This window comes from Pelophylax lessonae (genome assembly GCF_965119305.1).
Source record: "Pelophylax lessonae genome assembly, chromosome: 1".
Classification (NCBI taxonomy): domain Eukaryota; kingdom Metazoa; phylum Chordata; class Amphibia; order Anura; family Ranidae; genus Pelophylax; species Pelophylax lessonae.
Window position 1 is genome coordinate 130,977,898 of NC_138768.1, and position 25,910 is coordinate 131,003,807.

A 25,910-nucleotide genomic window follows, 5' to 3' on the forward strand; every position below is an offset into this window, starting at 1 on the left:
GCACCAGCCACCTCGTCCAAATCAATGATTAGCCTTCTCCGGGGTAATAGTAAGCCAGTAAGTCAGTAACAAATGCAGGATCTGGTACAATACATCACTATTGTGTAGCAATGAAGCACAAGTTGCTTGGACACCAACTGAGGTCACATCAGCTCTGATCGGAGATTGAATGATGAGGTAGGCCTCTCTTGTATCTCCAGCCCAGGTCTTGCTGAAGATGGAAAAGAGGGTATGGAGGGACAGGAGGAACACGAGTGCTGGCAGGTGTTGATAGTGCTTGCAGCAGGCGATGAAAAAGAGTGTACGACAGAGAGCTATGAGAGTTCCATCATCCCAGTCTCACTTTTCCCAAATGCATATATTGGAAGATAGCGACCATCATGGCTTTCTTCAGTGCAAGTCCACAATTCAACTGAATTGTGGACTTGCACTGAAGAAAGCCATGATGGTCGCTATCTTCCAATATATGCATTTGGGAAAAGTGAGACTGGGATGACGTGTTCCTCCTGTCCCTCCATACCCTCTTTTCCATCTTCAGCAAGACCTGGGCTGGAGATACAAGAGAGGCCTACCTCATCATTCAATCTCCGATCAGAGCTGATGTGACCTCAGTTGGTGTCCAAGCAACTTGTGCTTCATTGCTACACAATAGTGATGTATTGTACCAGATCCTGCATTTGTTACTGATTTACTGGCTTACTATTACCCCGGAGAAGGCTAATCATTGATTTGGACGAGGTGGCTGGTGCTTTGTGCCTGCTGGAGGTGGCGGATCCCTGTATCCAACAGGACCCGGTCAGGAGAGGTGTTCCCTTTGCAGCTGGCTATTCAGAGAGTATACAATGCTGTTAACCCTTTCCTATCTGGTAAGCGCATACCCCTAGCATGCTTCACTGCGGCTGATAGAAGTGATCTTTGGTGGTGGATTTACCATCTTTACATCTGCACTTTGGAATCCTTTATTTTTGGACTGTCCTAGTTTAATGCATATGCTTTATCTGTGTTATTTGCCTGGACTTTATTATGATCTATGAGCATCTGAACCATTGCTGATTGACTTTCCAGTGTATCAATTGTGTAGCGCAGCTCTTCTATTTATATGTGTGTATATGCATGTGTATATGAACTGACAGTGTCAGCAGAGCAATGGACAGTGTCAGTTGGACAGTGGACAGTGTCAGTAGTTTTTATTTCTGTTTTTTCAGGAATCCTGCTAGGGGGCTTTAGTAAAATATCAGGGGTCTAAACAGGGGGATTCTGCACCACACGGTGTGATTAAACAGGCACACCCTGTGCCCACGCCTATGCTTGTCTTTGATAGCTGTCATTAAAAATTTATCCTTATTGGGTGAATTCTCATCTCCAGTTTTATTGAAAATTGTATAAAGTTTAGATTTCCCCCTTTCAGTGTTGAGGACAATAGTTAACTTTATGTGAGTGAATTGTTCAGGTTTCATGGAACCACTGCTATTCATTACTATATTTACTGCTCATAGTACATTAGAAAAGTAAGTAGATATATGAGATTAGATAAAAGAATAATGAACGTGGCGTACTTGGTGTATTAGGCGTTATGATAATAATGAAACAAGTTATAATAAAAAAAAAAAAAACAGACAACGAAAATTTTAGTTTTTCCTCTACCCTGGAGAATTTAAACTGTTGGTCAATAAAATGTCCTCTTACATCAGAGGTCAGTGGAGAAGGGCCCTCTTACGTTAGTGGTCATTTGGAAAAAGGACCTCTTCTCATTGGTGTAAGTAATGCTTTTTACATTAGAGAAATGCCCCTTACATTGGTGGCCTGTGGAAAGATCATCCCTAACATTGGTGCTTAGTAGAGAATCATCCCTCCTTACACATGTTAATGGTTACATACCTGATATGTAGAAATTGCCAACTGTTCGAAAAATCCTAGCAACCTCTGGAGGAACCCTAGGGTCCGAAGAACCCTGGTTGGGAAAGGCCCTTCTAACCCTTTTTCACTATCCAAAACTACAAAACTGTCTGGGCTGGAGTTACAAAAGAAAAAGCCTTTTACCTTGGATTTCTAGCAAAAAGTGATTATTAGATTACATAATAGTTTATAATTACTGTTCTTCTGTGCCAATAATCAATGACAGGGAAAAGTAGAGATTTAAACCCATGCTTTCCTACAATTTGTATGTTATTTATAAATCCCTCCATGTATACCTCACTCAGACCCCCAGCCCCCCCAACTGGGATATGCCATCCTCTACATCGCAGAAAGCAGTTAGTTGTTTGCTGGAGCATTCTGCCCTTTCAGCAAAATGTATCTTCAGCCTTGGAAAGTTACTGCTTCAGCTCACCTAGAGAGAAAATGAACAGCCAGACAGCTTGAGTATTTCAGTTTTAAATTAGGTATAAGTCAGAGCAGTCTGTGTACATAGCTTTTATTAAACTATAAAAATGTTGCCTTCAGTTTTTATATTCTCCTCTTAAATTGCTTGCTGTTTTCTTAGCAACTGGCAGCATAGATATATCAAATTAGTAAAAATGTATGTACATGTCAGAGTAACTCCCTTCACTTAAAAAACCTTTGACAATATTAGGAGAGATAAGAAAACCGCAGCATAAGCACATATGTGCTGATTAGGTTGGAGGAGCATTCCAATAAATCTCAAACTTCTACAGTGACATCATACTGCAACAGCTGCATTCCTGCGGTGACTTCTATGACTATACATATGAACTAATAAATAGCTGCTGAATGTGGATTAGATCAATTAATATGCCTAACAGTAGATCCAATGCAAGATCACCCTGTAGCCTCTAGAATCAAGATGATCTCAGAGCTGAGCTGTAACTGTCCTTATAAAAGTGTATTAATATTTCTGGTGCCCAATTAGGACGTCAGATGTATCTACTGTCCTTGAATGCCAAGACTTTGTACAGAACAATGACTGTGGCTGCTTTGTGCAGACGTTAGTAAACTGCAGCCATCAGCATACACCCCATCCCCCCAATTTTCCATCCACATTACATTTACTGAGCATGTAGTGAGTGGTACTGCGTGGGCTGAGCATGGCAAGTGCTTATGTTTTAATACTTCATTCAGTATTACCACTGTGTAGCCAGACAGTTTGACAGAAGCTGGAACAGGACTGAAATATTCCAAAAGTATACCATTATTTGGGGTTTACTAGATGACTACAGTTCAGCCTTCTGGACAAATAAAACCTTTGCTGCACAGTGCATCTACTTCTGTATGTAAATCACTACAGACAATAGCATGTCCTCACTGTGGAAAACCCAACAACCAACCACACCTGCTATACTCTAGCAAGCAGAAAGGAATTTAATCAATGTTGACATGAATGATTTCTATACTGACCACATCTGTCAGCACTATACGGTTCACTACAGAAGAAGAGAATGCAGAGTATAAAGAGAGTCTGGTGTTTGGGATGCAGCCAACATGTTCTAACAGTTGATGTGAGTGTATATGTCAGCACGTGTATATTGATTCAGGAAGACTGGGGTGCATTGAACGAAGCCTTCCCTAAGAAGAGGCATCTTCCTGTCTTACATACTAACAGAATGCACCATTTTCTATATTAGACATTGACACTAGCAAAGCCATCTAGATCCCTACTGACATACACAGGTAAATGGGAGCTCAATAGAACAATCTAACTCACAATGCACACATCATTCATGGTTTTTAGAAGAGAAATTAAATGGCTTCCATACAAACCCTTAGTCCTTCTTTATATAGATCTTCTGCTAGGTCCTTGCAGAGTTCCCGACACAATTCATACTGTTCTTCTGCTGAGCTGATCTCACTGAAAGTCCTAAAATTGGATTGGAGTTAATGCCATGTTCTGCAAAGTACTTCTGGCACACTGTTGCACTAAGCAGTGAATCTGACATTCAACACACATTCACTGCAGGTGAATCTACCTGGTGCATGTGTTTTCAAATACATTGATTTACCACCATTGAATGTTTAGTGAAAGTCAAATTTATTGCTTTATAATTATGCCCTTATACAGAATACATGATGAATGATTCAGAAAACACCATGGGTTAGCCAAAGAGAGAACACCACAGACATTGCCCTGCTTTGAGGCTGTAATTGTCTGAGTTAACTTACAGCTGAACTCCTGGAAGTAGCAAAACTAGTGGCTTTGTGGAACTGATCATCTCAACTGGAACTGGTGGAGAGAAAGTATGTAATTCTCTTTTTAATGTCCTACTCAAGAAAAAACAAGCTTTAGATTTTATATCATTTTGGGGGGGGGGGGGGGGGTAAGGGGCATATTCATTTTGATACTTCCTGGAGTTAGGCTTCATTCATCAAAGAAAAAATGAGAGTCTGGGGAATGGGAATAGAGCCTAAAGCATTACTTGCTTAAATAAAAAAAAAATATTATGCAATATTTTATATTTACCCAGTAAAACAATATAAATAAAGCAGGCCTAGAAATTGATGTTATCCTAATTGTATTAAAAAATAATTAATATGCAATTTATATACACAACCACTATACATCTTTTAAATACATCCTTTTAACCACTTGCCGACTGCCGCATGACTATTTACGTCGGCAGTCAGCCCCTCACAGGCAAAGTGACGTAGATCTACGTCGCTAGCCTGTGAGGGTCTAGGGAGCGAGCGCGCTCCCGCATTGGTCACGGACCCCCCCCCCCCCGCGCGCGCGTGTGACCAGCGGACGCGATGTCCACCGGTCACTCGGCGATCGTCGCTGCAGAGGGAGAAAGTCAGGCGGCTGATGTAAACAAGCCGCCTGTCATTCTCCCCTGTGTAGAAACAGTGATCATACGGTTCTACTATGTAGGACCGTTGATCACTGTTCCTAGAGCTCAAGCCACAGCCAATCACAGTTGGAATCACGCCCCTAGGAACACACACAGCCCCTCCCTCTCAAAAAAGTTAACCCCTTCACTGCCCGTGTAATTTTACAGTAACAGTGCATATGTATAGCACTGATTACTGTAGAAATGTCACTGGTAACCCCAAAAGTGTCAAAAATGTCAGTCAAGGGTCCGATCTGTCCGCCGTAATTTCGCAGTACCGCAAAAAAAAAAAAAAAACGCAGATCGCCGCCATTACACGTTAAAAAAAAACAACAAAAATGACAAAAATCTTTCCCTTTGTTAGTAAACGCGATAAATTTTGCGCAAACCAATCAAAATACGCTTTTTGCGATTTTTTTTACCAAACATATGTAGCATAAAAAAAATTGGCCGAAAATGTTAAAAAATTTGGATTTTTACATTTTTTTTGGGAATTTCATATAAAAAAGTGAAAAATATTGCTATTTTTGCAAAATTGACGCTCTTTTTTTGTTTATAGCGCATGATCAAAAAATCGCACAGGTGATCAAATACCACCAAAAGAAAGCTCTGTTTGTGGGAAAAAAAGGACGTCAAATTCGTTTGGGTACAGCGTCGCACCACCGCGCAATTGTCCATTAAAGTCACGCAGTGCCGAATCGCAAAATAGGTACTGGTCAGGAAGGGGGTAAAATCTTCCGGGGCTTAAGTGGTTAAATGCCAAAAAAATCCAAAACTCAAAAACAGATTTGTATCCAGCTTAAATTACACTTTTGGAACTTCTGATTTTAAAGAGTCACTATCACTTGCTGGAGAATGCTTTAAATTTGTAATATAATGTTCAGAAATTCACTATATACTTTTTCCATCCTAGTTTATTCCACCAGTTTTTTTCACACCAGTTTGACCAGTTTGAAGACAGTGGCAATTTAAAGACCATTTCCTTCCGATCAACTGATTTATTATTAACCTAACCATTTTTTTTCCATCTCAAATGTATTCATCAACTCTGAGGCGATTCCTAATTTTTATTATTGTTTTTATTTTTTTGAAATGAACCTCACCTTTAAGACCCCGTTCACACTGGGGCGAACCTGTCAGGGTCTAAATGTCTTCATAGAAAGTAGTCCATATAGTGCCAGTCCACCAAATACCAATATTTTAGTTTTCAATAAATTTGATAAATGCTGGGCAGGTAAAACAAACACACAGCTTCACACATCTTTCCAGAATTCAAGCTGTAAGGAGAGCTCAGGAGTGTTCAGGCTCTAGTCTGATCCCACCAGGAAGCCAATAATGTACTAGGCCAATCATAAGTGGCCGAGTCATTCCCCACCCCACAGCACTACTCAATAGGTGAGATCTCTGAACTCAAATTCTGTGGCCTGCACTACTGCTGTGGCCATTATGAAGACGTTCAACTCTTCCCGCTGTATTTTATTTATACTATGGAGAAGGAAACAGGATGTGCTGTAACACCTAAAACTTCCAGTTTGACAGGAACCAAGTCAGTAATTATTATCCAACAGAAAGAGGTTTAACATTTTAAGATGTTGCTATTGAAGTATGTAAGACTTATAATAAATAAGCTGGCTGACCAGACTTCAATGACAGCAAACATCATTTTTCAGAGGACATACCCTTTGAAACCTCAGGAAACATTTCACTGGTCTCTGACAATAATTAGGTTGAAAACTGCTCCTTTAAAGCAAAATAATCAAAGTATAAAGGAAATACTGCCTTGCCTATAAACACAATAGGTTCTTCTGACATCTGTTCAAGCCAGTTACTGGTCTCTTTTATATCCTATTATAACCACAAAAGACCTATGAGTAACTAACCAAACTAAGGAATGGCCAGCCACACAACACAGGCACAAAGCAAATATGAACCCTTCTTATCAAATGCTTAATGGGAGGCTGAGATGGTAAGGTTCAGATCATACGTTTTATGTATGCCTTATCTACAATTGTGGTCATTGTGTGCAAAACATGAGAGCTCTTAAACAAAATATGGTGCCATTTGATGTTATTTCTATTGGGAAGGCTTAGCAAGGTTTCCTTCTATCTTCTGGTATCCATAAATATGAGGATCAATTGATATCAATGAGTATGTTAAAGGAATTCTGTAAAGAGAAATACAGTATCTCACAAAAGTGAGTACACTGCTCACGATTTTGTGAATATTTTATTATATCTTTTCATGTGACAACACTGAAGAAATTACACTTTGCTACAATTTAAAGTAGTGAGTGTACAGCTTGTATAACAGTGTAAATTTGCTGTCCCCTTAAAATAACTCAACACACAGCCATTAATGTCTAAACCGCTGGCAACAAAAGTGAGTACGCCCCTAAGTGAAAATGTCCAAATTGGGCCAAAAGTGTCAATAGTTTGTGTGGCCACCATTATTTTCCAGCACTGCCCTAACCCTCTTGGGCATGGAGTTCACCAGAGCTTCACAGGTTGCCACTGGAGTCCTCTTCCACTCCTCCATGATGACATCACGGAGCTGGTGGATGTTAAGACCTTGCGCTCCTCCACCCTCCATTTGAGGATGACCCACAGATGCTAAATAGGGTTTAGATCTGGAGAGATGCTTGGCCAGTCCATCATCTTTACCCTCAGCTTCTTTAGGAGGGCAGTGGTAGACTTGGAGGTGTGTTTGGGGTTGTTATCGTGTTGGAATACTGCCCTGCGGCCCAGCCTCCGGAGGGAGGGGGATCAAGCCCTGCTTCAGTATGTCACAGTACATGTTGGCATTCATGGTTCCCTCAATGAACTGTAGCTCCCCAGTGCTGGCAGCACTCATGCAGCCCCAGACCATGACACTCCCACCACTATGCTAGGCAAGGACACCCTTGTCTTTGTACTCCACCTGGTTGAAGTCACACACGCTTGACACCATCTGAACCAAATAAGTATCTTGGTGTCATTAGACCACAGGACATGGTTTCAGTAATCCATGTCCTTAGTCTGCTTGTCTTCTGCAAACTGTTTGCGGGCTTTCTTGTGTATCATCTTTAGAAGATGCAGTGTGCAGCATATGGTCTGAGCACTCACAGTCTGACCCCCCCACCCCTTCAACCTCTGCAGCAAGCTGGCAGCACTCATACATCTATTTCTCAAAGACAACCTCTGGATAGGACGTTGAGCATGTGCACTCAACATCTTTGGTCGACCATGGTGAGGCCTGTCCTGAGTGGAACCTGTCCTGGTAAACTGCTGTACGGTCTTGGCCACCGTGCTGCAGCTCAGTTTCAGGGTCTTGGCAATCTTCTTATAGCCTAGGCCATCTTTATGTAAAGCAACAATTCTTTTTTCAGATCCTCAGAAAGTCCTTTGCCATGAGGTGCCATGTTGAACTTCAAGTGACCAGTATGAGAGAGAGAGAGTGATAACACCAAATTTAACACACATGGTCCCCATTTACACCTGAGACCTTGTAACACTAATGAGTCTCATGACACCGGGGAGGGAAAATGGCTAATTGGGCCCAATTTGGACATGTTCACTTAGGGGTGTACTCACTTTTGTTGCCACAGACATTAATGGCTGTGTTTTGAATTATTTTGAGGGAACAGCAAATTTACACTGTTATACAAGCTGTACACTCACTACTTTACATTGTAGCAAAGTGTCATTTCTTCAGTGTTGTCACATGAAAAGATATAATAAAATATTTACAAAATGTGAGGGTTGTACTCACTTTTGTGAGATACTGTATATGGAAGCTACCTCTGATTTTTGTGTGCGTTAATGCCCAATGCCAATTTTGCATTACGGGAACAGTTATGGCACAGCCCCATTCATTTACAGGGGAGAGCTTGAAAGGTGGGGCCGCCTGTCAAACTTGGCATGCAATATTAACACACTAGCACTTTGAAACTTCCGTATGTATGTTTGTGCTCTTTGTAGCATAACGTTGAAAACCAGCAGATAAAAGGCATCTGTATGATAAATATTTCCCCTTTGAACTTTATCTACCTATTCTATACAGGAGTTAGTTCTAGTTAAAGCGGTAGTGAACGGCAGTTGAAGAAGGTCCCGCACAGTTGGACCTTTTGAGCGCATGCTCCGGTGAGGTCACCGGCTGCATGCACTCTAAATATCTCCTAAACAGTGCCAATTTAGGAGATATTCACAGTACCCACAGGTAAGCCTTACTATAGGCTAACCTGTAGGTATAAGTGGTAAAACAGAGTTTACTACCACTTTAAGTTAACTATAGTGTTAATAGCTTTGAAGAGACCATGTCACCAACCTAAACATTGCACATAAATGACTAGAAAAGTTTGGCATTTTAAATGCTTACTTGCAGTGCCTTTCCTTTCCATTAATCATTTTTTATTCATTTGCAATGTGCATTTGAGTTTGATAGCAAATCTGGTTTCTTTATCAAGTTAATTACCTAGCAAATCCCCTCCTTCCTGCAATGCCATAGCCTTCTTCTTTTCTGGGATTGTAGAATTGCTTTCAGTGCTGGCACAGCTCCTCCAGCCTCTTCCCCCACCTCCCCACATAACCTTTTATTTAGCTGCGGGTGGAGGGTATCACTTGAGTGATAGCTTGGAATCTACTGGGGCTGCTGATGGTGGTGTCCCAGGCCTTTTGGATTTCTACACAAGGGAGATAACATAAAATACACTAAAGTGATTGTAAAGTCTTTTAAAAAAAAATAAAAAATAATAACAAACATGCTATACTTACCTGCCCTGTGTAGTGGTTTTGCACAGAGCAGCCTAGATCCTCCTCTTCTCAGGTCCCTTTTGCTCCTAGCCCCTCCCTCCTGTTGACTGCCCCCACAGCAACCAGCTTGCTATAGGGCACCCAAGCTGTTATGCTACAAAGAGCACAAACATACATAGGCTCAAAGTGCTAGTATGTTAATTCAGACACGGAGCTACAGTTCAGCCATGCCCCCTCTTTCCTGATTGGCTAACTGACTTTGATTGACAGCCATGGAAGCCAAAGACACCGCGGCTGTGTCTCAGCCAATCAGGAGGGAGAGTCCCGGTTCGCCGAGGGACTCGTGATCATCGCTAGACAGAGATTGGGCTCAGGTAAGTATTAGGGGGTGCTGGGGAGGCTGCTTCACACAGAAGATTGATCTTAATGCATAAAATACATTAAGATTAAAAAAAAACCTTCTGCCTTTACAATTCCTTTAAATGCACATATAATCCTTTGGGAAGATTTCTGTCAAAATAAATAGTCTGGTGAAAGGGTTTTTTTTAAGATGGCAGATTCCCTAATCTTTTTCAGTTATTATCTCAGAATTAGAGAATTGCAAAAGGTAACAATATCACATCCTGTTCTTAGGTCTTCCTTTGTGTGCTCATCCAAAGAACTGGCCAACACCCAATATAAAGATGGCCAGCTAAATCCTTTAACAATTAAGTTTAAGAATACATGCATAGGGCTAGAAAAAGATGAAGCAGTGAGGTGCAGCTTTCTTCTAAACATCTCAGTAGATCAAAGTTAACCAGGGCCAAACCCTATTTAAATCCTAATTGTATCTAATTGAAGAGTTGAACTGGTCACTCTTTATCAAGCATTAATGTAAATGGTACCCAGATGGGAACTGGTCACAAAACATATTGGAAGGTCTCTGTATCAACCAATGCATCACAATGCTGTAGAATAGAGCAGTAAGAGAAGGGTACACACTCAAGGTGTAATTCCCTACTAGTGAATCGGGCCCCTAAGCTAAATGCCAAAAATAATTGCTGTGTAATTTGATTTGTGTTATACCCATATCTAGGGTGCAACATGTACCGAATAACCTGCTTCCCATCCTTAGAGACCCCCACCCCCATGATAGAGTGCAGGGGTTCCTCACCCCTGCTGCTACATTTAAAATCAGTGATCTGTGAATAAATAAACTACATGTCCCATCCTCCACAGCGGAAGACGGACCTGTTGTTTTCAATGGACTCAGAGTGATAATCAGCGCACTCGTAGTCCACTGACACTTCCTCCAGCTTAGGAATTGAAGAGGAAATTGAGAGCTGGAGGAAGTGTAGGGAGCCTGACATTGCTCCTACAATCCACTAATTATGCAATGCTTTCCAAGAGCCTGTGGTAAAAAATAATGCTAATTTGCAAATAATGCTAATGCTAATAATGCTAATGCTAAAATGCCAAAATATGTGCATTTATTATTTCTTTTTTTAAATGTAGAAGTCCACCCTAAAACTAAAATCTCTAAATCTACAGGCATCCACAATCTAAGACTAACCTATCTAGCCCTGTAAAGAAGAATTCACTATACATACCTTTTTTGAAGCCACTCCGGTCTGGCCTCCAGTGGCGGAAGCTTTGCAGAGGAAACAGCCGACAACGGCTGGGAAGTGACATCACCCATAGAGTTACTATGAGGCTTCCATTGTTGAGTACCTTCTCTGCACCCGCCTCCACAGCGAAGCTGCTGCTGACAGCTCAGCGTGGGACCAGACCGACTGGAGTGGCTTCAAAAAAGGTATGTATACTAGGGATAGACCGATTATCGGCAAGACCGATAAATCGGTGGTCGATATGCACTTTCCCCGATATATCAGTATCGGCCCAGGAACTGGCTGACATTTTTGTGACGTCATTCTGCTTTCTTAGTCTGCCTCCCTCACCTTGGACAGCCTCGTCTGGAGTTGGGACTAGTCGCGCAGGAGTGTATCACAGCCATACACCCACCCACAGCAGCCCGGTGCCAGCCAGCCACCCACATCCACAGGCCCTGTACCAGCCAGCCACAGGCACTGTACCAGTGAGCCAGCCAACCACCCAGAGGCCCTTTTCCAGCCAGCCACAGGCACTGTACCAGCCAGCCATCCACCCACAGGCACTGTACCAGCCAGCCACTCACAGACCCTGTGCCAGCCAGCCACCCACCACAGGGTGCCAGCCAGCCACCAACCACATGGTGCCAGTCAGCCAGTTATCCACCACAGGGTGCCAGCCACCCACCACAGGGTGCCAGCCAGCCTGCCATCCACCACAGGGTGCAAGCAAGCCAGCCACCCACCACAGGGTGCCAGCCAGCCAGCCACCCACCACAGGGTGCCAGCAAGATAGCCATTAAGCATTAAACAAAAATGAACATGTTCAGTACCAGATTTGTGTCAAAAATTGGCTTTATTTTTCAAAACTTTAAATGTACAAAATATCGGCCCATATCAGCCGATACCGATACGTTGTGACCAAAATATTGGTATCAGCCATGAAAAAAACATATTGGTCTATCCCTAATGTATACTGATTTCTTCTTTACAGGAATAGGTTAGTCTTAGATCGTGGATGCCTGTAGATTAAGGGTTAGGGTGGACTTCTAATTTAAAGGTAAACCGCATTTAAAGCAGAATTAAGCCCAAAGGCAAACATTTAATAAACTGCAGCTTACCAATTCGTAGCTGTGATGGCTGCATTCGTTTTCTTTTTTGGGTTTACTTTCTTCTAATTTCATCTGGTAAATCTGCCAGTAAGTCTGCTGTTTTTCAAAAGAACAAGCACTCTTGCGGATCAATCAGTTACAGGGTTGAGACAAACCATTTACCACTGGCAGGGGTGCTTATAATGATTAGCTATTATTTATGTAAAACCTTTATCCCAAAAGAAACAAAACTTTTTTCTGTAACGGTTTATAAAATATTATCTGGAGCTTGGCTTCAGTTTGTTAGTGTATCTACATTAAATTTGCTAGTCTCCAGACTGACAATGCTGCTGTCCAAATGTACTCTCTGTGCTCCTTCATTCAGAGAGGGGGGGCACTCTAAAACATGGGGTGTGTTACTGCCCAGATCACCAGGGGAAAAAGCCTAAAAAAGAAAATGAATGCAGCGACCATATCTAATGATTGGTAAGCTACAACATACAGGGTATTACATGTTTGGTTTTCGGTTTAATATTGTTTTAATTCTGCTCCTTTGTGGGCTGCTACACCCTTAAGCCTAGTACACACTACAAGTTTTTTTTTGTTCATTCCAACGGGCTGAATGAAAAAAAAATTGACAGTTCAGGTCGGAGCCGCTGTACTAACAATCTGATGTTAGTACAGCGATCTCCCCTGCTGTGCAATTGTGCTCTGATTGTTCTGGCGGCTGGGCTCCCCCCTCTCTGATCACCGTTCTCTGCCATTGGCTGAGAGTGCTGATCGGGAGCCGAGACCTTTTTCAGTCATGCCCCTTCGACAGATGGCCACCTGACATTTGACCCGTGCTTGCTAGGCTTTAGAGAGGTCTAGGCTAACCTCCTAAAAAGATGAAAATTTATTTTAGTCATTTCTATGTACTGTATGTTCAAGTGTAGTTACTCCCATAACAATTTACAAGGGGACTTTGATAGCTTTGTATAGCTTCCACGCTTGTAAATGTTTATATATAGCGACACACACGTACCCAGCCACCCACATGATGTAAAAGAAAACAGGATTCATCAGACCAGGCCACTTTCTTCCATTGCTCCGTAGTCCAGTTCTGATAATCACATGCCCAGTGTAGGTGCTTTTGGCTGGCATGGGTCAGCATGAGCACCCTGACCAATCTGCAGCTACACAACCCCATATGCAACAAACTGCGATGCCCATATTTTCTGCTTTCAAAACCTCAACTTCAGGGACAACATGTTTACTTTCAGATACCATTTTAATGGGAAAAAATCAATGTTATTCACCTAACTTTCAGTTGTCATAAAGTTATGGCCGATTGTTGTATAATGCAATGGAGAGCTCTGCTTTTTTTGTTAGTTTGATCTCTCTTCCCAGCCAGCAAAATGAAGTGCTGGGGAGTCTGCTTTGGTCCAGAACTTCACTTTACCAGGGTAGGTTGGCCGGGAAATGCACTAACATTGAATCTCCTTGAAAAACAACTGAAAGTATAAAGAAATTAGTTTTCCAAAATTGAGGCAGCACAGCAAATCTGTTTCAGACCATAAATGAGAAAATTATCCCTTTTTTGTGCTGAACATAGAAGTAAATGCTGTAAGAAAATAAATAAACTTGTATTGACGTCTTTGATTATTCTTAAACCTACCGTTCTGTGCTCATGCTTTTCCTTTCTCCGTCTCTGAAAAGACAAAATATGAATGTGATGATTTAACAGAAAAGAAATGTATGTTGTCCATCATCACAACCATCAGGCCAGATTCATGCGTTAGATGTGCATTGCAGTGTGCTGCCATGGATTCTGGATGGAACTAGTAAACCTAGTTACTAAAATCTGCTAGAATCTGTAACATAATTTCAGGTGGCAATTTCAGTAGTTTTAAATCTACAACTTTCTTTATAATACTTTTATGCCCAGCATCCCTTTAACTAGGCTATAATGCACATAGTAAGAGTCAAGAAGGCAGCAACAGGTTAAAAGAACTGGTGATCCTGCCTTGAAGGTCCTTGCTCACGCATTTTTTTGTTATAGGGTGACAATGCTATGTAGCTATTATTACCCAAATGTGTTTCTGTGTTGTTACTTGATGGCAACTACAAGAAGCGGTTTCCACAAACATTGTGCAGGTATAATATGCTGTTGTCGCCATCAAGAAACCTGCCCTGAGAAACGATATACAGCCAAGGCAGAGTGTTTGCATTGCAGACAAAAAGTGGCTGTAGTGGCAGCTCTGAGATGCAACTAAGGATGAAAAAGAAAAAATACGAAAACAGTATTTTATTGAAAAAAATACATTTCACAATTCACAGTACTTTTAGGTACTTCTGCATGTTAATCAGTTAGAATTATTAACTACATTTTAAATAGTATAAAAACTAAAAAAACATTTATTATATTGCAGCCTACCCAGCCTTATTGTAATTGCTACATTCGTTTTCTGAATTTAGGCCACTTTCTTTTAATTTCACCTGGTGATCTGGCTAGTAACAAACTTCCTGTCATAGGGTGCAATGGAGATACTTTTGGACAATAGAACTGTCCATCTGGGGGGGGGGGGGTAGTGTCACATGCACTATTAGATTTAGAAGGACTTACCTAACAAACTGAAGCCTAACTCCAAGCAACACTTTATGTAGTCGCAGCAAAAGTTTTTTTTTTCTTTTGGGATAAAGGTTCAACATAAATGAACAAAAGCTGATAACAGACTTACTGACCAGATCACCAGGTAAAGATTACATTTAAAAAAAGCCTTAGGACACATGTATACTGCCTGCAAGCACAACACTTTTGTGTGCAGGCAGCAGTCAGTTTTTGGTTGCAGTTAGGAAAAAAAGTGCTATGTGGTGCACATTTTAACGCATCACACAGTTTTCTTTTTTTTTTTTATTGAACTTTGTTTAAAGGGCACAAAGTAACAGTGTAAATGGGGCACATAGAAAACAATTATTTTTTATGTGCCCTAACGGTGACTGGCGTTCGCCTAGTTTTGAAAAATTCCAGTGTGTAAATGAGTAAAAAAAGCCACCACATCTAATAATTGGTACACTGCATTACATTATTATTGGGGGGGGGGGGTTAATATTGACCACTAATAAATATATATATATATATCATTTTTTTTTCTGCAAACAACCAAACCCTTATAACACACTAAAAGCGCCTACACGCTGGTATTTTTATTATTTAAGATATTTTTGTTCACTTTTTAATATGTTTGTGTACTTTAAACGGGAGTGTTAAAATTACACTTTTAGTTTTACTTGGACTAAGATGAAGGAGAAAAAAATCTTGTGAAAGCACATGAACGCAAGTTTTTACTTACTTCTCTATGTGTGTTGAGCCGATGCCCAGCGAAATATTCAGAAAGTTATGCCAAGAAATCTCAGAGAAAAGCAGGGATAGGAGCGCCCTCTGCTGGTAGAGGTCAGTACAGGTTGTTACTCCCAGCGCCTGTAACATTTTCTCAGTTACTTTCCCAATGCCTGGAACCTGCAGCAAAGCACATCCGTCAATAATGCATTACAGACAACTGGCAGCATTACACAGGATATCATAAACCGTAACTGCTGAGCAGCAGAATACCGTCCAAGAAAGGATTTGTAAAAATACACTGTGTTTTCTTATCAGAAGTGATAAACGATCTGGGTTTTATTAAGATGTCGTTCTATGAAGAGCGTGAACGTAATGGGCTGCAAGGGAGTGATGTATAATAAGTGATAAATAGCCTGTCATTACTTAATCTGTTATTATGCAACTCAAATCTAAGACATAACAAATGATGATGCCTGCAAATTGAGAAATTCTAGGTGAACTGCTGCTGGTGATCATCTGCTGCAAGGGATCATTCCTATTTGTTCTATTCTGCCTTTTAAAGTGAACTTGGCCTAGACTAAAAGCCTTCTCATTTAAGAACAGTGTGGAAATGGTGTGCATCTTGCAAATCCCTATACTTCTGATGCAGCCTCAGTCCCTGACCTCACAAATGGTCTTTTGGCTGAATTTACATCTATGTGGTGTGTTACACATGTTATGTGCGCTGCATTAAGGCGGCCCATTCAATCCCTTAAAGTAGAACTAAAGGCAAAACTTTTATTTAGTTTTGGATAGAGTGCAGAGGGATTAGAACACCTGTCCCCGTTATTGCTGTCTGTGCCCCCGTTAAGGAGATTCATTCTCTCTATTTGTCTTGTTTTTACAGGTTAGGCCCTAACTGTGGCGATTTGGGCGCCGTGTATACAGGGCAGGTCTGTTTCAGATGGGCTGGGTCCCATCATAAATCTTGTCCGCATCGACGCTTGGTCCGGCTCCTTCTTCCCCCTCCCTTTTGACGAGTCTTGTACTGATCGGGTAGGCATGGTGTTCCTTCTTACCACGCCCAGGTGAGGGAGCTATTGAGCTGGACTGACGCAGGGCGGAGGGTCCCTGCCATTGCACAGGCGTGGGGCTCTGTAACTTTGTGTCTGCATACCATGCTGACGTCAGTCGGCGGTGGGACCAAAAGGAAATAACAGACACTACGTCGGCGTGCTGGAGCAGCGCGAGTGTTTGTCTGATCATATCGAGGTATGTGTTCAAAGAAAAGGTTGTTATATGAATGTGAGAGTAGATTAGACTATAGGCCAACTAGCCCAATAACAAATTTTGTTTGGGATTCTCTTTTCCCCATGCAGATCGGTGTACACTCTGGGCTCAGGTGAAGTCTATCTACATTGGTTGATATACATTAACCTGTTCTGGCCTGGAATATTTTCCCCTTTATGACCAGGCCATTTTTTGCGATTCAGCACTGCGTTACTTTAACAGACAATTGCACGGTCGTGCGACACTGTACTCAAATAAAATCGATGTTCTTTTGGTGGTATTTAATCACCTGTGTGATTTTTATTAACAAAAAACGAGGGACAATTCTGGAAAAAAAAAAAAAAAAAACAATATTTTTCACTTTCTGCTATACAACATTCCCCAAAAAAATGTAAAAATCGAAATTTTATCATCATTTTAGGCCAATTTGTATTCGGCTACATATTTTTGGTAAAAAAAATTCCAAATAAGCGTATTTTGATTTGTTTTCGCAAAAGCAATTGCGTCTACAAAACTAGGGGAAAGATTTTTGTCATTTTTATAAATTTTTTTTTTTTTTACTAGCAATGGTGGCGATCAGCGATTTTTAGCGGGACTCCGACATTACGGCGGACAGATCGGACACCTAACTGACATTTCTGACACTTTTGGGGGGACCAGTGACATTACTACAGTAATCAGTGCTAAAAATATGCACTGTTACTGTAATAATGACACTGCCAGGGAAGGGGTTAACCCAGGGGTGATAAAAGGGTTAAACATGAGCCTAGGGGGTGTTTTCCAACTGTGGGGGGGGATGGGCTTGTGAAATCAACACAGAGACCTGTGTTCCTAAATAGGAGGAACACAGGAGCTCTGCATTGATTCCAGAGAGAACAACGGTCTGCTGTGTTTACAACAGCAGACCGCCGTTCTCTCTCCTTATGGGGAGTGATTGCGGCCCCATGGATCGGCTTCCCCACTGGCAAGTGGGCAGGCGCCTCCAGGATCACTCCTGCTGTACAGGTATGGTGATTCGCTGGACCCTGCCGCCGTATATAGGCGGTGGCTGATCAGCAAGTGGTTAAACGCTCACTATATCAATAAAAGATGGTGTTTGTGAAGCAGTGTCCCCTGTAGATCATTTAATATAGAGAGTGTTTTCTCTTGAAGTTTTCAAATACCCAGTAAGTAAAAGAGGATATATCAGAATACAACACTTTCTTTGTAGAGCTTGATTACAAAGGATAGAGAGAAATCAATAAGTGTGAGCCCCATATTAATGTGTTACTGCTGTAATACAGGCTAAGCTTACCTTCATTGACACCTTTGTGTCCCCTCTGGGGGAGACCTGATATGAGGGCCAACTAGTCCAGGTTTTGCAGGTTTCACGTTTAACAGACTTATCTTCATAAATTACAGAGCTCCATGCCAATACAGGTATTTTAGACATTTGGATTAACCCTCACATGATTGATCAAGTGCAGTCTTTTGAATTTGCTATCTATGTAACATTTATATTTCTGTTTGTAGTATAAAGTTAAACAAACTTTTATGCATTTCCCTGAAGAAGCCAGTTTGGCGAAACCAGTTGCAAAAGCAGCAACAAAACACATTAAATGACTTGTCTTTCTATCAACCATATGCCTGTATTATAATGTTTTTATTATTATTATTTTTGATGAATAAAAGTTTATATTTTTATATATATAACACTTGAATAGTTTTGTCTAAGCACCCTTAAAAAGTCCACACTCCGTGTTTTCTTTTTTTCTCTATTTGTCCTGTTTAGCATTATCATTGAAAATGAAAGTAAAAGAAAATGACAAATTTTGGGTTGTTCCCAGAAAAGTAATAGAGGGAAATCTTCCAATGGGGGCACTAGGTCTGATGACCTGGGGATCCCCAAGGAATTGCCTTAATCTGCAGGGATTTCCTCTCACTTTCAGTTTGGCTATGGGACAGGAAGTAATGGGAAATCTCCACATTGGGACACAGATGGCAAAAAAAAAAAATCTGACAGGGGTTATAACCCTCCCTTAATCTATCCAAAATGAAAAAAAAAAAAGTTTTGTCCATAGTTCTACTTCTAATTCACTCATTCCTATGAAAGGGGCTAACGCACCAGAATGCACATAAAAAGTGCATGCCCTTTTTTACAATTTGCAATGCACAGTAACACAATGCACAGTGATGGTCAGGTGTCCACAAACATTTGGCCCCATGCTGTATGTTAGTTCTGAAATCAATACCTGTATAATTCCTATAAATCTCAGGCATGGGGGTCTCAACTTCTTTTAAATATACTTCCCCCCTCCTGGTGTTAAGCTTTGCTTGTGTAAGCTGTTAAATGCTAGAACTTCAGTGGGCAGCAGAGGATCTGACACTTTACGGCTGTTTGATGGGGCCACAGCTTACCCCTACAAGGAGGTGGGCCTTACTGTCAATTTACCTTCCCTGTGGGTCTGATTATGTCAGTATTTTTTACTGTCAAAGCAGTACATTGTTTTGCATGGAAATTTGTTGTTTTAAATTGTAGGCCTGTAATTCTTAGGAATAACTCACTTAAATCTGTCCAAACAAGAGTCTAGTAGACATCCCGTGTACAACTACTTGTGGCTTCATGATTTCATTCCCAACTTTCGTGCGCACCATAACAGTGGAGGTATTATGAACTGTACTCATTAGGCACACATTTTTCTTGTCACGCCATCGCAGTGCCATAATTTTGCCTTTCTGCCAGGCAACCATTTCTCCAGTCTTCAGCTTCTTATTGCCAAACATTGGCGGCATGTCGCACAGGTTAGCCCTAACGGTTCCATAGGCATCAGTTTTGTTTTGCAGAAGAAACTCAAAGTTCAGGAGACATATAAAAGTTGTTGGTTGTTACACAATAGCCCTGATTTAGCAATGGCTCAATGAATGAAAGAACTGAAGATGTTGCCATTCCATAGTTGCTGTATTTTGGATTTAATTTTTTTCCTTTTCCAGTGTATATGACTGAATTCCAAATGTAGCCAGTTGACGATTCGGATTTTACGCAATAAAATATAATATCCGGGAATTTGCGGCGTTTGATGAAATTTTTCTCTGATCTCCCCAACTGGAACACATCTGACTACAATTTTTCCTTCCTGGTTCTTTTTTCCTCCCCTTTTCCTTTTTGCTTATTTGTGATGTCTGTGAGGTATATACGGATGGCAGAAGCCCCGAAGATGGGGAATACATAGGCCGCGAAACATGTTGGCACATTATGCACCTTTTATCCGTTACACATTATTGATGTCACGGTATGTATTATGTTTTTATGGGCCCCATGTCTGTTCATGGCCCTACATACTATGAGGTTGTTTATATATGACTGTTGATACTAAATTAATGCATTTTTGTACTTTTCTAATAAGTTATTGTAATGGGTGTTCTTTCATTAGGGAGTCACCATTTAAAAGCCCAATATATATGGGGTTAGATTAACCTCTTACCCCTCTTCCTTTCTGTTTTTTCCTATTTTTTCAATAACCTCATCGGTCAGAAATAATTGTAAGTAGGCCAAGGGGTTGTCATGTTCAACGTCTACTTTCATAGTTACATAGTTACATAGTAGGTGAGGTTGAATAAAGACAATAGTCCATCCAGTTCAACCTGTGTAGGTGTGTGTGGCCGTAATCATCTCACATACCCCTGAGTGTTCCTATCCTTGAGATGTACGTCTAAGAGTCTTTTGAAAGCCACCATACTTCCCGCAGAAACCACCTCTTGTGGTAGAGAATTCCACAATCTTGTAGCTCCAACAGTAAAGAACCCCCCACGTTGCCTGAGGTTAAAACGCTTCTCCTCCAATCGCAATGTATGCCCTCGAGTCCTCATGCACTCCCTACGACTGAATAGCTTTTTTTCTATGCCGAGATCACCATTGAGATATTTATAAATTGCTATCATGTCCCCTCTCAGACGTCTTTTCTCCAGGGAGAATAAATCAAGCGATTGAAGATGCTCCTCATAATTAAGGTCCTCCAATCCCCTAATTAGTTTAGTTGCCCTTCTCTGGATCCTCTCCAGCTCCAACACATCCCTCCTGAGGACTGGCGACCAGAACTGGACAGAATACTCCAGATGTGGTCGGACCAGAGTTTTATAAAGTGGAAGGATTATAGTCTTATCTCTGGAATACATCCCTTTCTTTATGCATGCTAATATTCTGCTGGCTTTGGCAGCTGCCGCTTGACATTGCATGCTATTGCCTAGTCTATCATCTACCAAGACTCCAAGATCTTTCTCCATTTTTGATTCCCCCAAGGGTTCCCCCCCTAACGTGTATTGTGCTTTTATGTTTTTAGTCCCCAAGTGCAAAACCTTACACTTCTCCACATTAAACCTCATTTGCCATGTCGTAGCCCACTCCGTTATTTTGTCCAGGTCATTTTGTAGGATATCTGCTTCATGCTGTGCAGTTATTGCCCTGCCCAATTTTGTGTCATCTGCAAAAACTGATATAGAGCTACTGATCCCCTCTTCAATGCTATTTATGAATAAATTGAACAGGGTTGGTCCCAGGACTGAGCCTTGGGGGACCCCACTTACCACCTCAGTTCAGTCTGAGTATGCGCTGTTTATTACCACCCTTTGGACACGCCCTTTTAGCCAATTCAGTATCCAAGAGCAAACCCTGCGGTCGATACCTGCAGACCTTATTTTATAAATTAGGTGCTTGTGGGGAACTGTATCAAACGCCTTGGCGAAATCCAGGTACACCACATCCACTGGTCTTCCCCTATCTAGCTCACAGCTCACCTCCTCGTAGAATGCTAAGAGATTGGTTTGACAAGAACGCCCATTTGTAAACCCGTGCTGATTAATGCTGAAGATGTTGTTGTCTTTAGCAAACTCTACGATATAGTCCCTAATCATCCCCTCCAGAAATTTACATACTATCGATGTCAGACTGACAGGCCTACAATTACCCGGGACATGCCTCTGCCCTTTTTTGAATATCGGTATCACGTTAGCTTTCCTCCAATCCCCTGGTACATTTCCTGTCATAATACTGTCAGCAAAGATCAGGAACAGTGGTCTAGATATAACCTTACTGAGTTCTTTGAGTACTCTCGGATGTACGCCATCCGGGCCTGGTGATTTGTTTGTGTTAATTTTATCCAGCCTTTCCATGATTTCACCCTCTGTTAGCCATAGCGGCAAGACCTGTGTAAAACTAATGACCATACAGTCATGGTCAGTATACCCCTCCTTTTCCTGAGTAAAGACTGATGAGAAAAAGGCATTCATACCGGAAGCTCCAGTAAATGGGAATCTAGGGGGCGCTGCCTGATCTTTACCACAGTTAATAGAGCACCAAGTTCGAACATCACTGAGCTTAGTCGCAGAATCGTCGCTGTTGTTACGTTAGGTGTCTGAGGACGAATTTCCCCACAAATCACTATAGCTCAATTCTGCAAGTGATTCTAATTCACCATCGTGGTTTTCTAGCTGGTCTAAAACCGCTTTTGACTTAAAGGGACGCCTTTTGAATGCCACGGATGTTCTCAAGTTTCCAGGCAGAAAGAAAAGTGCAGCAGGGCACTGGACAAAGCACTAGGGACAAAACTGAGAAGAAATGGTTGATACAGTAATGTAATCCTGACAGATTACAATGTATTGTGTGTACGTCATAATTGGTTTATTTTTTTGAATTCCCAGCCTGGTTAAACCCCCCCCCCCCCGTGCGTCGCCGGCGCTCGCAGGGAAGGGCACCCGAAAGACTGATGCCGGCATCGGCTGGCGTACACAGCGGAAGACATCAGGGGATCGTAGAGCCAAGGTAAGTGACACTACAGGGATACTACAGTGTAACCCCGAGCGTGGCTTACCACTTTTGGTACTGAAAATTAACCCCGAGCCAAACTTGGGATTACTGCCAGGTAGGGTTAAAGCCTGGGTCTATTATTTATGGGGTTCCCTGGGGTCAAATTGAAAAACTAAAGCTGCCCATATTAAGTACACTTTGATTGTACAATCTCTGTACATCTCCTTTAAATTTACCAAAAATAGATGTAAGGGCCCAACTAAGCCAGCTACTTGATTGGTATCTAATCTAAGAGACTCTTGCACCACATAGCTGTTGGTAGATGTAAAGGAGGTTGTACATTTAGACTGTAATGTGAATGGCTGCCTTAACACAGGTACTTCCAGGGTTCACAAGGTGCTGCACTAAATATATTATAAAAGAAGTTAGTTCAAGTGTTATGTGGGAAAGTGAGTGGTCTTGTGTGGTCTTTGTTATTACCACCTCGGGTCTTGCTGCCCCCCAGGACAAAGGGTATCCAAATATACTGAAAAACAACAAGAGAAGGGCGCACCGACCTTGTGCATTAGCATTTACATTTTTTTTACTTTTGCCTCTGAAGAGGGTTCTTCCTCGAAACGCGTCAGCCAGGCATATGCGAACGCCATCACGTCATCCAACACCATAGAAGTATCCTGGCAGTCCTGGAGGCGATCGATTCCATTTTCCTTACATGAGTGCTATTATATCATGTGTTTGTGAATACAATGTATCCTTTTTTGGATTTAAATCCATTTTTTAAGTGGTAATGCCCTTCCCTTGTTGTTTTTCTAAATATATTATAATCTGACTGCACAATGGGTGCAGCTCTGCATAGAATTCTATCAGCTTCCAGGTTTTATTGCCGAAGCCTCAAGTATAACTAAAGGCAAAACTTTTTCTTTAGTTTTGGATAGAGTGCAGAAGGATTACAACACCTATCAGGTTTTAGTAAAGTGCAAGTGTTGTTGGTAACGGCGCTATCACATTTAAAATGACATCAATGTCAAAAGGTAATAGAAAGTGCAATGTGCGTTCAGAGTGATAGATAAGCAAAAAATTGTATAAAATTCCAAATACAATTTAACATAGAAAGTGCACTGTGCGTTTTTGTCGTGTGGATCTATAGGAGCCGAGGTGCCACAACATAAAACCTTAAAGTGCTATGTGCTGAGGAATGCAGTAAGGTTGTGACAGTGCACTGCATGCTCACATTAAATATCGTGCAGTTATTTAAGAGGTGCTGTTACCCGTGGCCCCCCACTAGGTAAGAGCGCTTACCACACACTTGGCAGCATAGGTGCACACAGATGTTACGGGTAACCTGGCTCCCACTCATAGTCACCTTAGGCACTGCAATTACAAAGTAGCTTCCATTGCGTAGTATTGCTGAGTATACAAGAAATGTGCTATAGCCACTCACAGTTGGGAAGTTCACCATCAGCGTGCAGGGTCCCTGCACCCAGCTGTGGAACGCGGAAGCGATCGAGCTTGGCGGACCCTGCACGCTGATGGTTAACTTCCCAACTGTGAGTGGCTATAGCACATTTCTTGTATACTCAGCAATACTACGCAATGGAAGTAATCAGTGCTAAAAATATCTACTGTTACTGTAATAATGACACTGGCAGGGAAGGGGTTAACACAGTGGGTGATCAGGGGTTAAATGTAAACCTAGTGGGAGTGATTCTAACTGTGGGGGGGTTGGGCTTTAAAAATGATCACAGAGACCTGTGATCCTATATATCTATATATGTGATCCTAGGATCACAGGCGGTCTGTGACCATTCCAGATAGAAGAATGGTCAGCTGTGTTTACAATAGCTGACCGTCTTCCTTTCTCAGCGGGGAAAGATTGCGGGTGCCTGGCAGCAATCAGAGCCACCAGCCCCATGCATCAGAGTCCCCGCTGCTGAGTGGAGGCGGGAGTGCGCCGCCCCCTAGCTGCAGGTGCGCGACCGACATACAGCTACGTCAGTTCTCGCAGGAGGGGCTGCTTGCCACAGTATATCTGTGGCAGGCAGTCCTTAATTGGTTAATGAGATTCACCTTCTCTATTTGTCCTGTTTACCATTATTTTTAAAAGTGAAAGTAAAAGAAAATCCAAAATTTTGGATTGTCTCCAGAAAAGTAACAGAGAGGAAATATTACACTAGTTTGGGTGGCCTGGGAGTCCCTTAATTTACAGGGATTTCCTCTTTCTTCCTGTTTTGGATATGGGACAGGAAGTGAAGGTAGATCTCCCCAATGGAGCACAGATGGCAAAAAAAATGAACAGGGGTTATAACCCTCCAATTCTCTATCCAAAATGCAAAAAAAAAAACTTTCATTGAACAAGGTGAAGTTAAAAGCTGAATAGCTACCATGCACAGCTGCACCAGATTCTGAGTGCACCAGTTTCAGTAAACCTCCCCCAATGTCTTTTAGATTTACCAATAACTATTTAGTTTAACTTCTTGCTGCCCACGCTAAAGCCGAAAGATGGCTACAGCGCGGACTCGAATTTCCGGGAGGCCGTCTTTAAACGGCCTCCCAGTGACAGGCTCCCCGCGCGCTCCCGCGAGTGCGCATCAGGGAAAATCTGTGTCGGCCGTGTCCCTTGGACACAGCCAATCACAGATCGTGGTAAATGGCCAATCACAGCGGCCTTTTACCACGTGATCGGACCATGCAATGAGAGATGATCTCATATGTAAACATATGAGATCATCTCTCATTGCCAGCTCTCCTTCCTCACACAGAGACTGCAGTGTGAGGAAGGAGCAGAGCCGATCAGCGGTTAGGGGACACAGAAAAATGTAATCAGGGCACTGATCACCAGTGCCCTGATTACAAAAGAGGTAAATAAAATACAATAAGTGCCGCACCATCAGTGCCCGCCATCAGTACCCCCATCAGGGCCCACAATCAGTGCCCATAGTGCTGCCAGTCAGTGCCCATCAGTGCCTGCTCATCTAGGCACTGATGGGCACCGACTAGCAGCACTATGGGCACTGAGTGTGGGCACTGATGGTGCTGCCCATAAGTGCCACCCATCGGTGTCCATCAGTGCCACCCATCGGTGTCCATCAGTGCCACCCATCGGTGTCCAGCAGTTCCGCCTCTCAGTGCCCATCAGTGCCGCCCGTCAGTTGCCGCCTCTCAGTGCCCAGCAGTGCCTCCTATCAGTGCCGCCTATCAGTGCTCATCAGTGTTGCCTATCAGTGCCACCTATCAGTGCTCATCAGTGCGGCATATTAGTACCTTCTCATCAGTGCCACCTCATCAGTGCCCATAAATGCCACCTCATCTGTGCCCATCAGTGCAGCCTATCAGTGCCCATCAGTGCTGCCTCATC

The 25,910-nt window shown here is 42.1% G+C and overlaps 1 protein-coding gene across 3 annotated transcripts in view; it reads right to left on the reverse strand.

Annotated features, from left to right (window-relative positions):
- The window catches only part of POLK (DNA polymerase kappa), a 221,908-nt gene that overhangs the window by 40,826 nt on the left and 155,172 nt on the right, over positions 1–25,910 (reverse strand). For all 3 annotated transcript variants that reach the window (XM_082243874.1, XM_082243875.1, XM_082243876.1), the window contains exons 9-11: positions 15,518–15,684; positions 13,843–13,875; positions 3,718–3,814 (exon numbers count right to left, since the gene is read on the reverse strand). In XM_082243874.1, the coding sequence (XP_082100000.1) occupies positions 3,718–3,814; positions 13,843–13,875; positions 15,518–15,684 (297 nt within the window). The remainder of the gene's footprint in view (positions 1–3,717; positions 3,815–13,842; positions 13,876–15,517; positions 15,685–25,910) is intronic.